The sequence below is a fragment of the Stomoxys calcitrans genome, chromosome 3, assembly GCF_963082655.1.
Source record: "Stomoxys calcitrans chromosome 3, idStoCalc2.1, whole genome shotgun sequence".
Classification (NCBI taxonomy): Eukaryota; Metazoa; Arthropoda; class Insecta; order Diptera; family Muscidae; genus Stomoxys; species Stomoxys calcitrans.
Window position 1 is genome coordinate 110,836,135 of NC_081554.1, and position 18,331 is coordinate 110,854,465.

An 18,331-nucleotide genomic window follows, 5' to 3' on the forward strand; every position below is an offset into this window, starting at 1 on the left:
TCACTTCTACTACAAAACATTGATCGATTTGCCCATGGTTTGCAATATAAATGTGTTAGACCAGAAAAAGGTTTTCTACAAAAGTTTAAACAAATTTGAATAAAAATATGTGTTTTATAACGAAACAAGTAAAAAGGCGTTAAGTTCGGCCGGGCCGAACTTTGGATACCCACCACCTCGGGTATATATGTAAACCACCTTTCATCAAAATTCGGTGAAAATTTCATACCTTATACTCATATACCTCATACCGATCTGAACTATATACGACACGGATGTCGAAAAGCCGAACATAAGTCACTGTGTCAAATTTCAGTGAAATCGGATTATAAATGCGCCTTTTATGGGGCCAAGACTTTAAATTGAGATATCGGTCTACATGGCAGCTATATCCAAATCTGGACCGATTTGGGCCAAGTTGTATAAACATGTCGAAGAGCCTAACACAAAGCACTGTTCCAAATTTCGGCGAAATCGGACAATAAATGCCTCTTTTATGGGCCCTAAACCTTAAATCCAGAGATCGGTCTATATGGGAGCTATATTCAAATCTGTACCGATCTGGCCAAAATTTAAGAAGGACGTCGAAGAGCCTAACCAATCTCACTGTTCCAAATTTCGGCGATATCGGACAATAAATGAGCATTTTATGGGCCCAAAACCATAAATCCAGAATTCGGTCTATATGGCAGCTATATCCAAATCTGAACCGATCTGGACCAAATTGAAGAAATATGTCAAAGGGTCTAACACAACTCACTGTCCCAAATTTCAGCAAAATCGGATAATGAATGTGGCTTTTATGGGCCTTACACCATAAATCGGAGGATCGATCTATATGCCAGCTATATCCAAATCTGGACTGATCTGTTCCAAATTAACGAAATAAATCGATGGGCCTTACACAATTCACTTTCCCGCAATTCATCAAAATAGGATATATGGCAGCTATATCCAAATCTGAACCGATCTGGGCCAATTTAACGAAGGAAGTCGAAGGGCCTACGACAACTCACTGTCCCAAATTTCAGCGAAATCGGATAATAAATGTGGCTTTTATGGGCCTTAGACCCTAAATCGGAGGATCGGTCTATATGGGGGCTATATCAAGATATAGTCGGATATAGCCCATCTTCGAACTTAACCTGCTTATGAACAAAAAAAGAATCTGTGCAAAATTTCAGCTCAATATCTCTATTTTTAAAGACTGTAGCGTGATTTCAACAGACAGACGGACAGGCGGACGGACATGTCTAGACCGTCTTAGATTTTTACGCTGATCAAGAATATATATATATTTTATAGGGTCGGAAATGGATATTTCGATGTGTTGCAAACGGAATGAAAAAATGAATATACCCCCATCCTTCGGTGATGGGTATAAAAACTTCCCATCGGCGTGTAAATTAGTTACTTCAACAATAAAAAAGCATTTTACTTTTATATTATTTATATATTTTATATTAATCTCTACCAAATAATCTGAAGTATCAAAATTTCTTTGCTCTTTAAAGAGAATGGTATTGGTATCGTTCATATCTATATCTTCACATATTTTAAGTAGCCGTTTAGTTCTGGTGCTGAATAGTACCGGATCGGACGATAACAATAATTTATGAATCAAATCATAATTATAACCACCACCGAAGGATGGGAGTATATTCATTTTGTCATTCCGTTTGCAACACATCGAAATATCCATTTCCGACCCTATAAAGTATATATATTCTTGATCAGCGTAAAAATCTAAGACGATCTAGCCATGTCTGTCCGTCTGTCTGTAGAAATCACGCTATAGTCTTTAAATATAGATATGGAGCTGAAACTTTGCACAGATTATTTTTTGTCCATAAGCAGGTTAAGTTCGAAGATGGGCTATATCGGACTTTATCTTGATATAGCCCCCATATAGACCGATCCGCCGATTTAGGGTATAAGGCCCATAAAAGCTACATTTACAATCCGACTTTGCTGAAATTTGAAACAGTGAGTTGCGTTAGGCCCTTCGACATCCTTCTGGAATTTGAGCCAGATCGGTCCAGATTTGGATATAGCCGAAATTTGGGACAGTGAGTTAAGTTAAGTTGCTTGACATACATCTGCAATATGGCACAGATCGGTCCAGATTTGGGTATAGCTGTCATATAGACCGATCTGTCGGTTTTAGGTTTTGGGCCCATAAAAGGCGCATTTATTGTCCGATGACGCCGAAATTTGGGACAATGAGTTGTGTTAGGCTCTTCGACATTTTTCTGCAACTTGACCCAAATCGGTCCAGATTTGGATATAGCTGCCACATAGACCAATATCTCGATTTTAAGTCTTGGTCCCATAAAGAGAGCATTTGTAATCCGATTTCACTGAAATTTGACTCACTGACTTTCACTGAAATTTGACTTTTCGACATCCGTGTCGTATATGGTTCAGATCGGTTTATTTTTAGATGTAGCTACTTAAAAGACATATATTTTGTTATACATAATTGAACAATGACTTGTTGTGTTTGTTCCAAATCGGAACATGTTTCGATATAGCTGTTATGGGGCATAAGGTATGCATTTTTCACCGGATTTTGACGAAAGGTAGTTTACATATATACCCGAGGTGGTGGGTATCCAAATTTCGGCCCGGCTGAACTTAACGCCTTTTCACTTGTTTTGATTAAATTTGCTGCTCTTTCGGGTATTGAAAACCCGGAATTGTTTAAGGTCTCTACATCGGGATTCCTGAGCTTCTTCTGTACGTTCTCCTAACGTAAGTATGTTGTATTCCACGATTTTCGTACCGTGATTTAAGACTTTATGTACTGTCGGTGTTTAAGTTTTCCACGAATATAAATCAGTTAAAATGTTGTTTGTGTCAATATTATACGCTCCAAACTTGCTTAAATTTATCATCTTCTTGTTATTGATCACAGCCAAAATCACTTTGAATCGTCTTAGCAAGTGTTCATCAAGACCGCTTATATACCATAATATTGTTAAAAGCCCCCTCAATGTCAATGCATACCGCCAGGGTGTACGTTTTGGCATCGAAGGATTCTTTTATTTTATGCACAACCTCGTGTACATGACATAGGCATGCGGTTTGCATCTAAGCAGTTCGCTGGATGTCTCACCTTTTATCATGGTATCCGCATTGCGTTCCATGGTTTTGAGTAGAAAGGACGTTAGGCTTATAGGCCTGCAGGTCTTTGGTGTCGCATTACTTGCCTTGCTGGGCTTGGGTATAAAACCAACCTTGCTTCCTGCCAAGCTTTCGGAATATATATGAAAGACCTTGGCACGCTGTGAAAATACAGGCCAGATTGAGCACCAGATAGTCTGTCTCCTTCTGTAGTTAGGCCGGAAATATTCCATCACGTCCATGCGACTACCTTTACCATAGATTCTGTAATGATAAGCCTTCAATCAACCTCATTTTCCCAAGATTCCGTTGTCTCCGTGACTCCCGTCGTATCCTGTGGAAAATGTGTTTTTTCCAAAAGCCTCAACATGACCTCCGATGCCTTGGCTCTCACTCGCATGTTGTCTACTTACGTTTCAGTTTGCACATGGGTTTTTGAGAGAAACTTTTTCATCTTGGCGGCTTCATTAACGTTATCGACCTGGTCGCAGAAAAGCTTCCAAGAGGCACGTTTTGCCGCTCTGAGATTTGAGATTAGAAAACGAATTTGATAAGCTATTTCTGGGCCATGTGTTTGGGGGACGCCTCATCCTGTAAACTCCTCTTATGCCAATGCCAATATGTGGTTTAAATAAATGGTTTTTGAGAGAAGAGCACGATGCTGAAATTTTTTAAGGCCAAGTATCTAGGGGACCACCTCTCCCCCTAAAACACCACTAAATCAGACATCATGAGAAATGGGTAGGGTTCTGCCAAAACTCCTGTGTCAAACTTCATCGAAATCGGTTGAAAAATTACCAATTTATTGCCTTAAGACTTTAAGTCTGGAGATCGGTCTATATAGCGGTTATATATAACTAAAATCCGTTTTTACGAGATCAAAAGGTCAGGTTTGTATACAAAGAATACGAAATCATCAAAAATTGTTTGGAAAATGTGTTTATACCCAAGATATCTGCAATATTATAAATTCCCAAATAAATACCCAACAAGTAAAAAGGCATTAAGGCATATTGCTCTTTTTGGTGGCCATATCCAAATATAGACCGATATGAACCAAATACGACCCGGATGTCGAAAAGCCTAACACAACTCCATGTCCCAAATTTCGGCGAAATCGTTTGATGTGCCCAAAACCTTAAATCGAGAGATAGGTCTATATGGCAGCTATATCCAAATCTAGACCGATTTGGGCCAAATTGAAGAAAGTTGTCAAAAAGCCTAAAGCATCTCACTGTCCCAAATTTCGTCAAAATCGGACAATAAACGCGCCTTTTATGGGCCCAAGACCATCAATCGAGAAATCGGTCTATATGGCAGCTATATCCAAATCTGGACCGATCTGGGGCAAATTGAAGAATGATGTCAACTGGCCTAACCTGCCATATAGAACGATCTCTCGATTTAAGGTCTTGGGCCCATAAAAGGCGCATTTATTGTCCGATGTCGCCAAAATTTAGGACAGTGAGTTGTGTTAGGCCCTTCGACATCGTTCTTCAATTTGGCCCAGATCGGTCCAGATTTGAATGCTTACCAGACAATTTACTTGCGCTTTCACTGTTTGGCACTGGAAGAAGGAGGGAAAAATAGTACTTATCCCTCGACTTCCATATTCAATTTAAAATCCTATTCTCGTTTTTGAGTAAACCAACTCATTTTTCTTCCACTTGTTTAATATATGAATCAACGAAATTTTGAGTATTTACCTTGAGCATGTACATGCAAACGTGGGCCCCATTCCATTTTGAAATCCATCAGGTATAAAACAATTCCCAGTAGTCGCACCACTCGCACGAAGCCTTTGAGATATTCCATGTTAGCCTTGCGGGACAGGATAACTGTGATTTGAATTGGTATCGTTCGATTCTTATTATAATCTAATTTTAAGAGAATGTTTGAGTAACTTCCAGCGCTTCCATTGAAACAATCTTTGTGTTGTAGAATTCCTTTCAAGAATTGTCCTTGATGCCAATGTCAGTAATGGTTGCTAGTTGCTACCATTAATAAAGTGAAAATTGTTCTCCATATGAATGACTATGAATCGTTTGCCAGACTCTGTAGTCTTTCAATGTTTGGAAAATGTGCCTGCAAAGAATATAAAAGTATACAAAATATATTAGCAGTATTCTCGTTCAAGGGCATTTGTTAAACAAGTTTAGGTTATGTAGGTTGTTTGAAACCTGACTCACTCACACAATTTAATAAGCTAAGCAGACTGGTGCGCTCTTCGAAAAAATCGAAAAAATATGACAGAAATTTAAGCAAAGTAATTCAAAAAGTGCTTCGGTAATTGCAAACGATTATTCGTGTGTCCCTCCTACTAGAGAGAAAGAGATTTGGGCGTATAGACCATGATGGGGCAAATACTCAAACTATTGCACTTGGCTGTGCACGTACACAGCAAAATAATTCTAAGCTAGTCCATGGGCTTGCAAATAATTGGAATTGTGTGCTCTTCACTGGTATAGAAACATTCTCTCACATAACTGAGCAATCAGTCTCTATGTTGTGCAGCTCGGTGGTATGCGTATGGTAAAGTCACAATGTGAAATTTTTTATAGATTCGGTTTAGGTCAAAAAATGTGGATATGTTCAATTAAAACATCATTAAAGCAAGAACCAAATGGCTGCGAAGTAAAAGAAAATAAAACAAAAATTTCAGAAACATACATTGTTTGGTAGTATTCACGCGATATAGAATTATCTACCCCAACGTTGGTATTTACGTGTTACGTTTGTTAAAACCGGCAGGACATACGACCGGTCCTAAACTGGTGAATTTACCAGTTTTTTTTTGTCCACGGATTATCCATATGGCCGGCGATTTTAACATGGACATGTCGCGGGAAGTGATCAATAATTTTGGACTGGTCCCTTTACCGGTTTGAAATATTGAAAATTTCACCGGTTTAAAAAAAAATCGGTCATTTGATTGGTTTGAAATATTGGTCACTTCACCAGTTTGAAAAGGTCGATAATTTCACTGGTTTCAAAAATCAGTCATTTCACCGGCTTAAAAACTGTAATTTCTCCGGTTTAGACGAACACATCGTATCACCTGATCATATTTGATATTTGTTTATTAAATTAAAAACAAGTAAAAGCGTGCTAAGTTCGACCGGGCCGAATCTTATATACCCTCCACCATGGATCGCATTTGTCGAGTTTTTTTCTTTTTTAGGCAGACAAAGTAAAGGAAAGGATAAAAGAAAATAATTGCTATGCGGTTGGAGTTATATCAAGTTATGGTCAGATTCGGACCATAATGGAATGAATGTTGGAAACCATAGTAGAAGTCATTATGTAAAATGTCAGCCAAATCGAATAAGAATTGCGCCCTTTGAAGGTCATATTGTACAAATTTCACCCAAATAAGAAAATAATTGCGCCCTGTAGAGACTCAAGAAGTCAAGATCCCAGATCGGTTTATACGGTATACGGTATTCATATATATACTCGGGTTTCTTCACTCTTCCTATATATATATATATATATATATATATATATATATATACACGAATAAAAGAGAAAGAGAGGAAGAGTGGAGAAACCCGAGTGGGGGGTGAAGAACCGCCCGTCCCAACGCAAACACGGAGCATGTGGCACCCCCTGTCGGAACCATCCTGTTTCCTTAAAAACCTCAGGAGAGATATCAGAGGTGCGTTTGCGAGTTTACCCAGATCACAGAAGAAACGGCTTCCCAGAAAGGAGAGTCTCCGTCTCTGTAGCTCAATAGTCTCATCCTCATCAAGACAACTCCTACAGAGGTCATTGTGCGGTATTCATGCGCGCTGTCATGCTCCTATGGCACAGTGTCCAGTTATGACCTCGTCAAAGTACTCATCGACCTATTATCGAACGCCAGCAACTCCTTCGTCCTCCTCCGGTCGATGACCGGCAATAGGGCCTTCGCAGTCCGGCAACATTCCACCCCGCCACCGACGCCTCCCTGGCCATCCCATCTACTGTGTTCAGTAGCTCGATAAATGGCACGTACGCAAGACCGATGACTGGTCCGCCAGGCGCATACAATTCAGAACTAACAAGTAAAAAGGCGTTAAGTTCGGCTGGGCCGAACTTTGGATACCCACCACCTCGGGTATATATGTAAACCACCTTTCATCAAAATTCGGTGAAAATTTCATACCTTATACTCATATACCTCATACCGATCTGAACTATATACGACACGGATGTCGAAAAGCCTAACATAAGTCACTGTGTCAAATTTCAGTGAAATCGGAATATAAATGCGCCTTTTATGGGGCCAAGACTATAAATCGAGATATCGGTCTACATGGCAGCTATATCCAAATCTGGACCGATTTGGGCCAAGTTGTATAAACATGTCGAAGAGCCTAACACAAAGAACTGTTCCAAATTTCGGCGAAATCGGACAATAAATGCCTCTTTTATGGGCCCTAAACCTTAAATCCAGAGATCGGTCTATATGGGAGCTATATTCAAATCTATACCGATCTGTCCAAAATTTAAGAAGGACGTCGAAGAGCCTAACCAAACTCACTGTTCCAAATTTCGGCGATATCGGACAATAAATGAGCATTTTATGGGCCCAAAACCATAAATCCAGAATTCGGTCTATATGGCAGCTATATCCAAATCTGAACCGATCTGGACCAAATTGAAGAAATATGTCAAAGGGTCTAACACAACTCACTGTCCCGAATTTCATCAAAATCGGATAATAAATTTGGCTTTTATGGGCCTAAGACCCTAAATCGGAGGATCGGTCTATATGGCAGCTATATCCAAATCTGAACCGATCTGGGCCAATTTAACGAAGGAAATCGAAGGGCCTACGACAACTCACTGTCCCAAATTTCAGCGAAATCGGATAATAAATGTGGCTTTTATGGGCCTTAGACCCTAAATCGGAGGATCGGTCTATATGGCAGCTATATCCAAATCTGGACCGATCTGAGTCAAATTGACGAAGGATGTCGAAGGGCCTAACACAACTCACTGCCCCAAATTTCAAAAAAATCGGATAATAAATGTGGCTTTTATGGGCCTAAGACCCTAAATCGGCGGATCGGTCTATATGGGGGCTATATCAAGATATAGTCCGATATAGCCCATCTTCGAACTTAACCTGCTTATGAACAAAATCAAAAAACTAAAATCTGTACAAAATTTCAGCTCAATATCTCTATTTTTAAAGACTGTAGCCTGATTTCAACAGACAGACGTACAGACGGACGGACAAGTCTAGATCATCTTAGATTTTTACGCTGATCATGAATATATATACTTTATAGGGTCGGAAATGGATATTTCGATGTGTTGCAAACGGAATGACAAAATGAATATACTCCCATCCTTCGGTGGTGGGTATAAAAAAATCTAACATTTTATAACTTACAACGTAAAATATTTTTTTTTTTATTTTAAAGCATTTTTATACCCTCCACCATAGGATGGGGGGTATACTAATTTCGTCATTCTGTTTGTAACTACTCGAAATATTTGTCTGAGACCCCATAAAGTATATATATTCTTGATCGTCGTGACATTTTATGTCGATCTAGCCCGTCCGTCCGTCTGTCCGTCCGTCTGTCCGTCCGTCTGTCCGTCCGTCCGTCTGTCTGTCAAAGCACGCTAACTACCGAAGGGGTAAAGCTAGCCGCTTGAAATTTTGCACAAATACTTTTTATTAGTGTAGGTCGGTTGGTACTGTAAATGGGCCATATCGGTCCATGTTTTGATATAGCTGCCATATAAACCGATCTTGGGTCTTGACTTCTTGAGCCTCTAGAGTGCGCAATTCTTATCCGATTGGAATGAAATTTTGCACGACGTGTTTTGTTTTGATATCCAACAACTGTGACAAGTATGGTTCTGATCGGTTCATAACCTGATATAGCTGTCATATAAACCGATCTGGGGTCTTGACTTCTTGAGCCTCTAGAGGGCGCAATTCTTATCCGATTGGAATGAAATTTTGCACTACGTGTTTTATTATAATATACAACAACTGTGCCAAGTATGATTCAAAACGGTCCATAACTTGATGTAGTTGTCATATAAAACGATCTTGGGTCTTGAATTCTTGAGCCTCTAGAGGGTGCAATTCTTATCCGATTGGAATGAATTTTTGCACGTAGTATTTGTTATGATGTCCAACAACTGTGCCAAGTATGGTTCGAATCGGTCCATAACCTGATATAGCTGTCATATAAACCGATCTGGCATCTTGACTTCTTGAGCCTCTAGAGATCGCAATCGGATAATAAGATTTGCCCAAAATTTTGTACGACGGATTCTCTCATGACCATCAACATACGTGTTTATTATGGTCTGAATCGGTCTATAGCCCGAATTGGCTGACATTTTACACAGGTCTCCAACATATAATTTAATTGTGGTCCAAACCGGACCATATATTGATATCGCTCTAATAGCAGAGCAAATCTTTTCTTATGTCCTTTTTTGCTTAAGAAGAGATGCCGGGAAAAGAGCTCGACAAATGCGATCCATGGTGGAGGGTATATAAGATTCGGCCCGGCCAAAATTGGCACGCTTTTACTTGTTTTTTTTTTTTTTTTAATTCAAAAATTGCCAAAGCCAAAGCCAAAGCCAAAACAATAAACATCAACACCCAAGGTCGGTTTATATGCCAGCTATATCAGGTTATCAACTGATTTAGACCATACTTAACATAAATATTGGAAGTGATACCAAAATACCACATGCAAAATTGGATAAGTATTGCGCCCTCTAGGAGCTTAAGAAGTCAAGACCCAAGATCGGAATAACATGTTTTACATATCAAGAATGAAAGGTTTTGAAACTTTAAAAAACTTTGTATTTGTCATAAATTCGTGCAAGAATTGATAGCCAAAAAATTTACAACGTAAACAAAGTCCAACGACTATTCTAGATATCCGACCCATTGGCATATAGAATAAGTGTGAGGCAGCCAAGGCTTTGAGACTTAAGGCGATGGGAGAATGGATAGGCGATAGGAGCGAACATACCATTCCGGTATAATCGAGGCGACGGTAGGAAACCCGAATGGATTAGAAGAGGTTTCCGATCGGATACCTGAGACTACAATTAAGGTCGAGTGGGAGTCAGTGCTCCTTACGGCACTGCCTTGGATTGACGGAACTCTGGCATTGCCATCTGGGAGATCCTACTACACAGATGGATCAAAGCTAGAGACGGGCGATCACGGAATGCGTGAGGTAGTGTGGTACTAACGTGAGGATGTCGAGTGTGAACATCTTTACGGACAGTAAACTGACCATTAGGGCAATAACAACCAATATGGTAAGGTCATGAACAGTCCAAAAGCCTTCTCTGAGAATGGCACAAACTGCATCGTTTGTGTGCCGGGTCATAGCGGGCAATGAAAGCAGAAAAGCAGACGGTTTACCAGTGACTGCTGTCAATAAAAATTTTGTTAACCCGAAGCTTTTCGGGTCGACGCAGTCCGAGTTAAGGCCGAGGTCGACGAACGACGAAGACTGTGGAACAGTAAAACGGTCGGTAAAAGGGCGAAAATCCTATGGGGAAATCCAGATAGTAGAGACGTGGCTATTGCTGAAAGGAAGAACTATGGAGGTCAGTATAGCTTTCTATATCATAATAGGACACATAGGAATATGAGCTGACTTATGCCAAATCGGTGCGAAAGCATGTGAAGGACATATGGAGAAGATGATTAGAGCATTGGCCGGCTTTCGCGGCTAACGGACACCGGTACTTAGGTGGAGACACAGTACACAGCACAGTACAGACATGATCCGATTTAGGGGCGTGGTATCAAATACAATTAGGTAAGGTTAGGTTGGGTTGAAAAGAGGGTGCATATATTAATCCGCCCCACTATGGGCATATATAATCGGCTTGTTGTGCGCTCTAAATACAAAAAAATTAACCTCGAAAAAGATAATCTAAGTTAGGAGTTCCGTGCTATTTACAAAATCCTTAATTGCCTTCCATGCCACTCACCTAAGTTGGTTCATGTCTGGTATAGTGTCCCCACTTAAGTCCCGGTATCTGTTAGACGCGAAAGCCAGGCAATGACAAAGGAAAGGCTCTAACGTCTCATCATCTTCCATGCATCTTAGTCTTCCAATTCTAAAGTAAATGGGGTTTTTGGGAGTAGGTGATCATCGGCTCCCTGTTCGTTAGGCTGCATTGAGACTCTTATCGCTGCTTTGCCTAATCTTTCAATATTAGAATCCTTACCAAAAATAGTTTTCCGAATCTTGAAGTCGGTGATGGTTCCGTCGTCTGGTCCATGTTTGTTAGGCTGTGTTGGGTCTCTTGCCACTGCACTGCCTGATATTTTAGTATTAGGACCTTTGCTTATCCCAGTCTTGCCATATTGAGAGAGGCGGTGATTGTCTCGTCGTCATCCCCCTGTTCTTTGGGCGGTATTGAATCACCTACTACTGCACGGCCTGATGTCTCAATATGAGGATGTCTCCCTATTCTAGTCTTCCCAATCTTGAAGATGACAGCTTTGCTCCTGTAGTGCGCTATGCCTTTAGTCTTAGCCAAACTCGTCATGGAGACTTGATCAATGCCAACCACAAGGAGAGTTCCTTCCTCCTTCTCCTCCCTCTGCGACTAAACCTTGGCCTCATTTACTGCCTCATTTTTTGATGAAGACCGTCTCTCTTGTGAGCTGGGGGATGTCCATCTTTCTCACCGGGTCGAGCTTTGCCCCCTCCCTTCTATACTCTCAGCTCATCCTTTGTATGAGTAGGCTTCCTTCACTTGGGATCGATGATCTGGTGAAATCCTGCCGGATGCACTGCCGATATTGATGACTGCATAAGTCAGCTCATCTCTGTTGTGCTTCCTTGCCACTCTGGGGTAAGAGGGGACTCCTTTCCGTTCCCAGCGACCATCTTCCCCTTCCGTGATGGCTGTGGCATTGTATATTTTACGCATTATATATTTCCTTCTTAACCTACTTGCCAAATTTCAGATCTTCAGCTCCATCAGAACAGAAAGTACCAAATGGTACTGACTTTGGTACCAAAATGTACGAATTTTAAATAGATCATTTAGTCAGCCATCATATTTTTGCTAGTTGTACCTACAGGCCAAATTTCTGACCTGCAGCTCCATCTGTAAAGAAAGAACTAAACGGTACCAATTGCGGTACTAAACGTACGTTTTCTCCCGATGCCAATACTAGTTTTCCCATTTTTTTCTTTTAGGACTCATCCTTTTGCACTAGATGTCTTTTAAGTCAAATTTCAAAATTCTACCTCTATCCATCCGCCCTGTACAAAGTGTACCCATTTCGATTTTTGGTACTTTTTTTTAGTACCTAAAAGTACAAATTGCCAAAAAATTTTATACTCACCCAAGTGGGCTCGATTCTGACCATATTGCACACGTATGCTGAAGGCCATGGGAGGAGCCGTTGTACAAAATTTTTTCCATCGGATGAGAATTGCGCTCTCTAGAGTCTCAAGAAGTCAAGCTCCAGATCGGTTTATATGACAGCTATATCAGGTTATGGACCTATTAGGATCATACTTCGCACAGTTGTTGGAAGTGATATAGAAACACTATTTGCAAAATTTCAGTCAAATCGGATGAGAATTGCGCCCTCTAGAGGCTCAAGACCCAAGATCGGTTTATATGGCAGCTATATCATTGACCTATTTGGCCCATTTACAATCCCAACCGACCTACACTAATAAGAAGTATTTGTGCAAAATTTCAAGCGGCTAGCTCTACTCCTTCAAGAATATATATACTTTATGGGGTCTTAGACGCATATTTCGAGGTGTTACAAACAGAATGACGAAATTAGTATATATATTAGTATCCTATGGTGGAGGGTATAAAAAGGATAAAAGAAAAGATTTGCTCCGCTATTAGAGCGATATCAAGATATGGTCCGGTTCGGACCACAATTTAGTTATATGTCGGAGACCTGTATAAAATGTCAGCATATTCGAATAAGAGTTTCGTCTTTTAGGTGCTCAAGAAGTAAAATATAGAGATCGATTTATATGGGAGGTGCATCAGGCAATAGACCGATTCGGACCATAATAAACACGCATGTTAATGGTCATGAGAGGATCCGTTGTACAAAATTTCACGCAAATCGGATAATAATTGCGCCCTCTAGAAGCTCAAGAAGTCAAGTCCTTAGATCGGTTTATATGAGTCCTTAGATCGGTTTATATGAGTAGCTATGTCAGGTTATTGACCGATTTTAACCATACTTTGCACAGTTGTTAGATATCATAAGAAAATACTTCGTGCAATATTTTGTTCAAATCGGAAGAGAATTGCGCCCTCTAGTGGCTCAAGAAGTCAAGACCCAAGATCGGTTTATATGGCAGCTATATCAAAACATGAACCGATTTGGCCCATTTATAATCCCAACGGACCTACACTAATAAGAAGTATTTGTGCGAAATTTCAAGCGGCTAGCTCTACTCCTAAAGTTAGCTTGCTTTCGACAAACAGACGGACGGACGGACGGGCAGACGGACGGACATGGCTAGTTCGACTTAAAATGTCACGACGATGAAGATTATATATACATTATGGGGTCTTAGACGCATATTTCAAGGTGTTACAAACAGAATGACGAAATCAGTATATCCCCACCCTATGGTGGAGGGTATAAAAATAAATTACATATGTAAATATGTGTCTCAGTGGATGTTTATAATCATCACTGAATGCATACTTTCCATCATTTTTTTTTTTTTCTTTAAATTTAGATACGAAAGTCCATGTCGGCCATGTACTGATTAGTAGAGCAATAACAAACATGCGAGCTATCTTAGCCAGTAATATTCGACAAATTAAAATCACCTCCTCCAACAAAATCTCTAAACAAATTCTAAAAAATGTAAAATGGAAACAAAACAAGCTGCAACCATAAAAAGCAACATACAAATTTATTTTCAGCAAACTTTTGTGTTCAAAACAGCAGATTTTGTTAGTTTAAATGCAGTAAGAAATGTTTGCTAATACAACAGCCCTTTGTTTGATGAACCAGCAGTAATGTCTGCTTTCAGCAGACAAAAACTGAAGTTTTAGCAAACATTTTTGATGTTTTGAATAACAAATTTGTTCGAGTGTACGATTTTCAAAGAACAAAAAAAAAAAGCTAGAGATACTCATGGTATAAAGTTTCTTTCTTCTTTGCTGAGTCACATACTCATCTAGCCAATACATATAATTAAGGTTCAGATATAACTATTATTTAGGCCCTCAAATCTATGGGAAAGATAAAATCTAGAAAAAATAATCAAAAAGTTTACGTACACAACCCACATCTCCCACAACCCAAATTTTGAGGAATTATATGATACTTGACACCCTCAGTCGATAGGAAAGAAGATTTTAGTACCATTTGGAAACGTTTTCTTTGCGAATTAAGTTTATAGTACCAAGATATAGCTCAAACCTAGTCCATGTTCAGAAATATCTTTGTAAATGCAAAAAATTAATTATTATACTTACTAGCCGAACCGGGCCCGCTCCACTGCGCCTTCTTTAACTCTCTAATATTTTTTTAGTGTGGGGACACTTTGCTTTGAATGTGGATATCGAATTCGTGCCATTGTAGCCTATGAAGCTGAACGCGTTCGAATCCTGGCGAGAACATCGGACAAAGCGGTGGTTATTCCCTCTTAATGTTTGCGACATTTGCGTGGTACAATGTCATACATAGTCATTTGAAAGATGTTCCCTAAAGAGCTGCGGGAAGCCGTTTGGACTCGGCTATAAAAAAGGATCCTTATTATTGAGTTTAAACTTGAATCGGAAAGCACTCATTGATGTATGAGAAGTTTGCCCCTGCTCGGTTCCTGGTGTTTTTAAAAATTAGGGTAATGAGAAGTGCTTTTAGGGGAAGGATGGCACCTCATAAATTTCGACTCAAATATAGATATCAAATTCGTGCTGCACATTCTAATCCCTTTAATTTGAGCCCCATATTGCCATGGTCGGTAAATACGAATCGTTTGGAGAGTGATTGCGGGCTGGGCGGTCACCGGCACTTTGCACGGAAAATAGATATCAAATTCGTTCTTTATTCCCAAATACCGTTGGTTAGAGCTCCATATTGCCATAGTCGGAAAGTTCAGTTAAAGGGGTGCTTTAGGGCGTACCCCAAAACACTTGGCTCCAAAATTGGAAATCAAATTCGTTTTCTACTCTCAAACACCTTTCATTTGAGTCCCATATTGTCATAATGTGTCAATTAACCCATTTAACGTATCTTTAGGAGGAACTCATATTCATATTAATGACATATTCGTAATATACTACCTTTCATTTGAGTCCCATATAACCATGGTCGGTTAATATGCCCATTTGGGCATTTGGAGGAGGGCGACCTCCCTTTACTTGAATTTAATTTTTATGCCATATTTGTGTGGAGGCCACCGTAGCGCAGAGGTTAGCATGTCCGCCTATGACGCTGAACGCCTGGGTTCGAATCCTGGCGACACCATCAGAAAAAAATTTTCAGCGGTGGTTTTCCCCTCCTAATGCTGGCAACATTTGTGAGGTACTATGCCATGTAAAACTTCTCTCCAAAGAGGTGTCGCACTGCGGCACGCCGTTCGGACTCGGCTATGAAAAGGAGGCCCTTTTTATTAGGCTTAAACTTGAATCGGACTGCACTCATTGATATGTGAGAAGTTTGCCCCTGTTCCTTAGTTGAATGTTCGTGGGCAAAATTTGCATTTTCATGCCATATTTGTAATCTACTGTCTAATACTTTTCATTTGAGTCCCAAATTGACATGAACTTCGAATATATCTGTTTAGAGGAGCTTTGGGGTTGGAGGGTCCCGCTGGGTGCTTGAACCCAAATTTTAATACCATATTCGTTGTCTGGTCTCCAAAACCTTTCATTTGATACCCTTACTGTGCTAATCATACCACTTTGGGATATGGTTGGCGTTTTTAGGGTAAGGGGCAGGGTCCGCCTCCATCCGATATCTAACAAGTAAAAGCGTGCTAAGTTCGGCCGGGCCGAATCTTATATACCCTGCACCATGGATCGCATTTGTCGAGTTCTTTTCACGGCATCTCTTCTTAGGCAAAAAAGGATATAAGAAAAGATTTGCTCTGCTATTAGAGCGATATCAAGATATGGTCCGGTTTGGACCACAATTAAATTATATGTTGGAGACCTGTGTAAAATGTCAGTCAATTCGAATAAGAATTGCGCCCTTTGGGGGCTCAAGAAGTAAAATAGAGAGATCGATTTATATGGGAGCTGTATCGGGCTATAGACACGTTGGGCCAAAATTCATTCAAATCGGATAAGAATTGCGCCCTCCAGAGGCTCAAGAAGTCAAGACCCAAGATCGGTTTATATGGCAGCTATATCAGGTTATGAACCGATTTGAACCATACTTGGCACAGTTGTTGGATATCATAACAAAACACGTCGTGCCAAAATTCATTCAAATCGGATAAGAATTGCGCCCTCTAGAGGCTCAAGAAGTCAAGACCCAAGATCGGTTTATATGACAGTTATATCAAAACATGGACCGATATGGCCCATTTACAATACCAACCGACCTACGCTAATAAGAAGTGTTTGTGCAAAATTTCAAGCGGCTAGCTTTACTCCTTCGGAAGTTAGCGTGCTTTCGACAGACAGACGGACGGACGGACGGACATGGCTAGATCGACATAAAATGTCACGACAATCAAGAATATATATACTTTATGGGGTCTCAGACGAATATTTCGAGTAGTTACAAACAGAATGACGAAATTAGTATACCCCCCATCTTATGGTGGAGGGTATAAAAACTATATAGCCTATGTTTCCTTCCAAACAAACGTACACAATCTATGAAAATTTTAAGAAAACCTGTTCAGAAAAGACTTAAATTGTCACAATGGGTCTAATAGCTTTTTGAGGGGTGGCGTGACCTCATTTATATCTATCTTATTTTGTATGCCAGATTCGAAATCTACTCCCGAATACCTTTCAATATGTCTGTTTGGGGGAGTTTTGTGGTTGGGTCGGCCCGATGGGAACGTATTCTACTCTCCCATACATATCATTTGCTACCTATATTGTCCCGATCGGTCCCCCATTCGATATCGAAAAATTATATAGCCTATGTTATCTTTCAGACCAACCAACACAATATGCAAAAATTTCGAGAAAATCGGTTCTGCCGTTTTTCAGTCTATACGGAACAAACAAACCGAGTGGCATATTTCCGTGATTGGCTAATGTGCCCATTGTGGGCGTTTTTGTAGGGGTGGGGTGAGACCCTATACTTCGACATGAATTGGTTTACCAGTTTCGTTATCTACTCCCGCATACTTTTCATTTGATACCCATATTGTCCTTACCGGTCCACTTTTGATTTGGGTGGTGTTTTGGGGTGACGGTGGAGGGTCCGTCCCGTTCCGATATCAATAAATTCTAAAGCCTTTTCCTACTTCCTGACCATATTCGTAATCTACTCCCGAATACCTTTCATTTGTGTCCCATATTGTAATTATCATCAAATAAACCTATTTTAAGGGGTTTTGGGCTGGGGTGGTCCCCCGGGTACTTGGACCCAACTTTTATTATGAAATTCGTACTCTACTCTTGAATACCTTTCATTTGCATCCCATATTGTCCAGATCGGTCTACTTTTATTTTTGGATAGTACTTTTGGGGTAAGGGGAGGGTCCGCCCCCCTCCCGATATCAAAAAATTATATAGCGTATGTTTCCTTCCAGACCAACCTATATAATCTGTGAAAAGGTAATCGATTCAGCCGTTTTTGAGTCTATACGGAACAAACAAACAAACCGACAGACAAACAAACAAAAACCAAATAATCAAACAAATACAAATTGAATTTCATATATAAGATTTATAAAAAAGCATTACCACTGTGGTGCAGAGGTTAGCATATGACGACCAACTGGGGTCAAATCTAGGAGTGAACATCAATAAATTTTTCAGCGGTGGTTATCACCTTACTAATGATGGCTACATTTGTGAGGTATCCTGCTACGTTGAAACTTCTCCACCAAGTGGTGTCGCTTTGCGGCACGCCGTTCGGACTCGGCATAAAAACGAAGGCCCCTTATCATAGAGCTTAAACTTTAATCGGACTTCACTCATTGATATGAGAGAAGTATTCTCTGTTCCTTAGTGGAATGTTCATGGAAAATTCAGTATTAAATAGTAATTTTAAAATATATCCTCAAGTGAA

General features: G+C 40.1%; 1 protein-coding gene across 1 annotated transcript in view; it reads right to left on the reverse strand.

Annotated features, from left to right (window-relative positions):
• LOC106092176 (lachesin) overlaps nucleotides 1-4,895 on the reverse strand; it is a 318,974-nt gene extending 314,079 nt beyond the window's left edge. The window contains exon 1 of the mRNA XM_059365183.1: nucleotides 4,833-4,895. Within this exon, the coding sequence (XP_059221166.1) occupies nucleotides 4,833-4,881 (49 nt within the window). The 5' untranslated portion in view covers nucleotides 4,882-4,895. The remainder of the gene's footprint in view (nucleotides 1-4,832) is intronic.
• Between the last annotated feature and the right edge of the window lie 13,436 nt (nucleotides 4,896-18,331).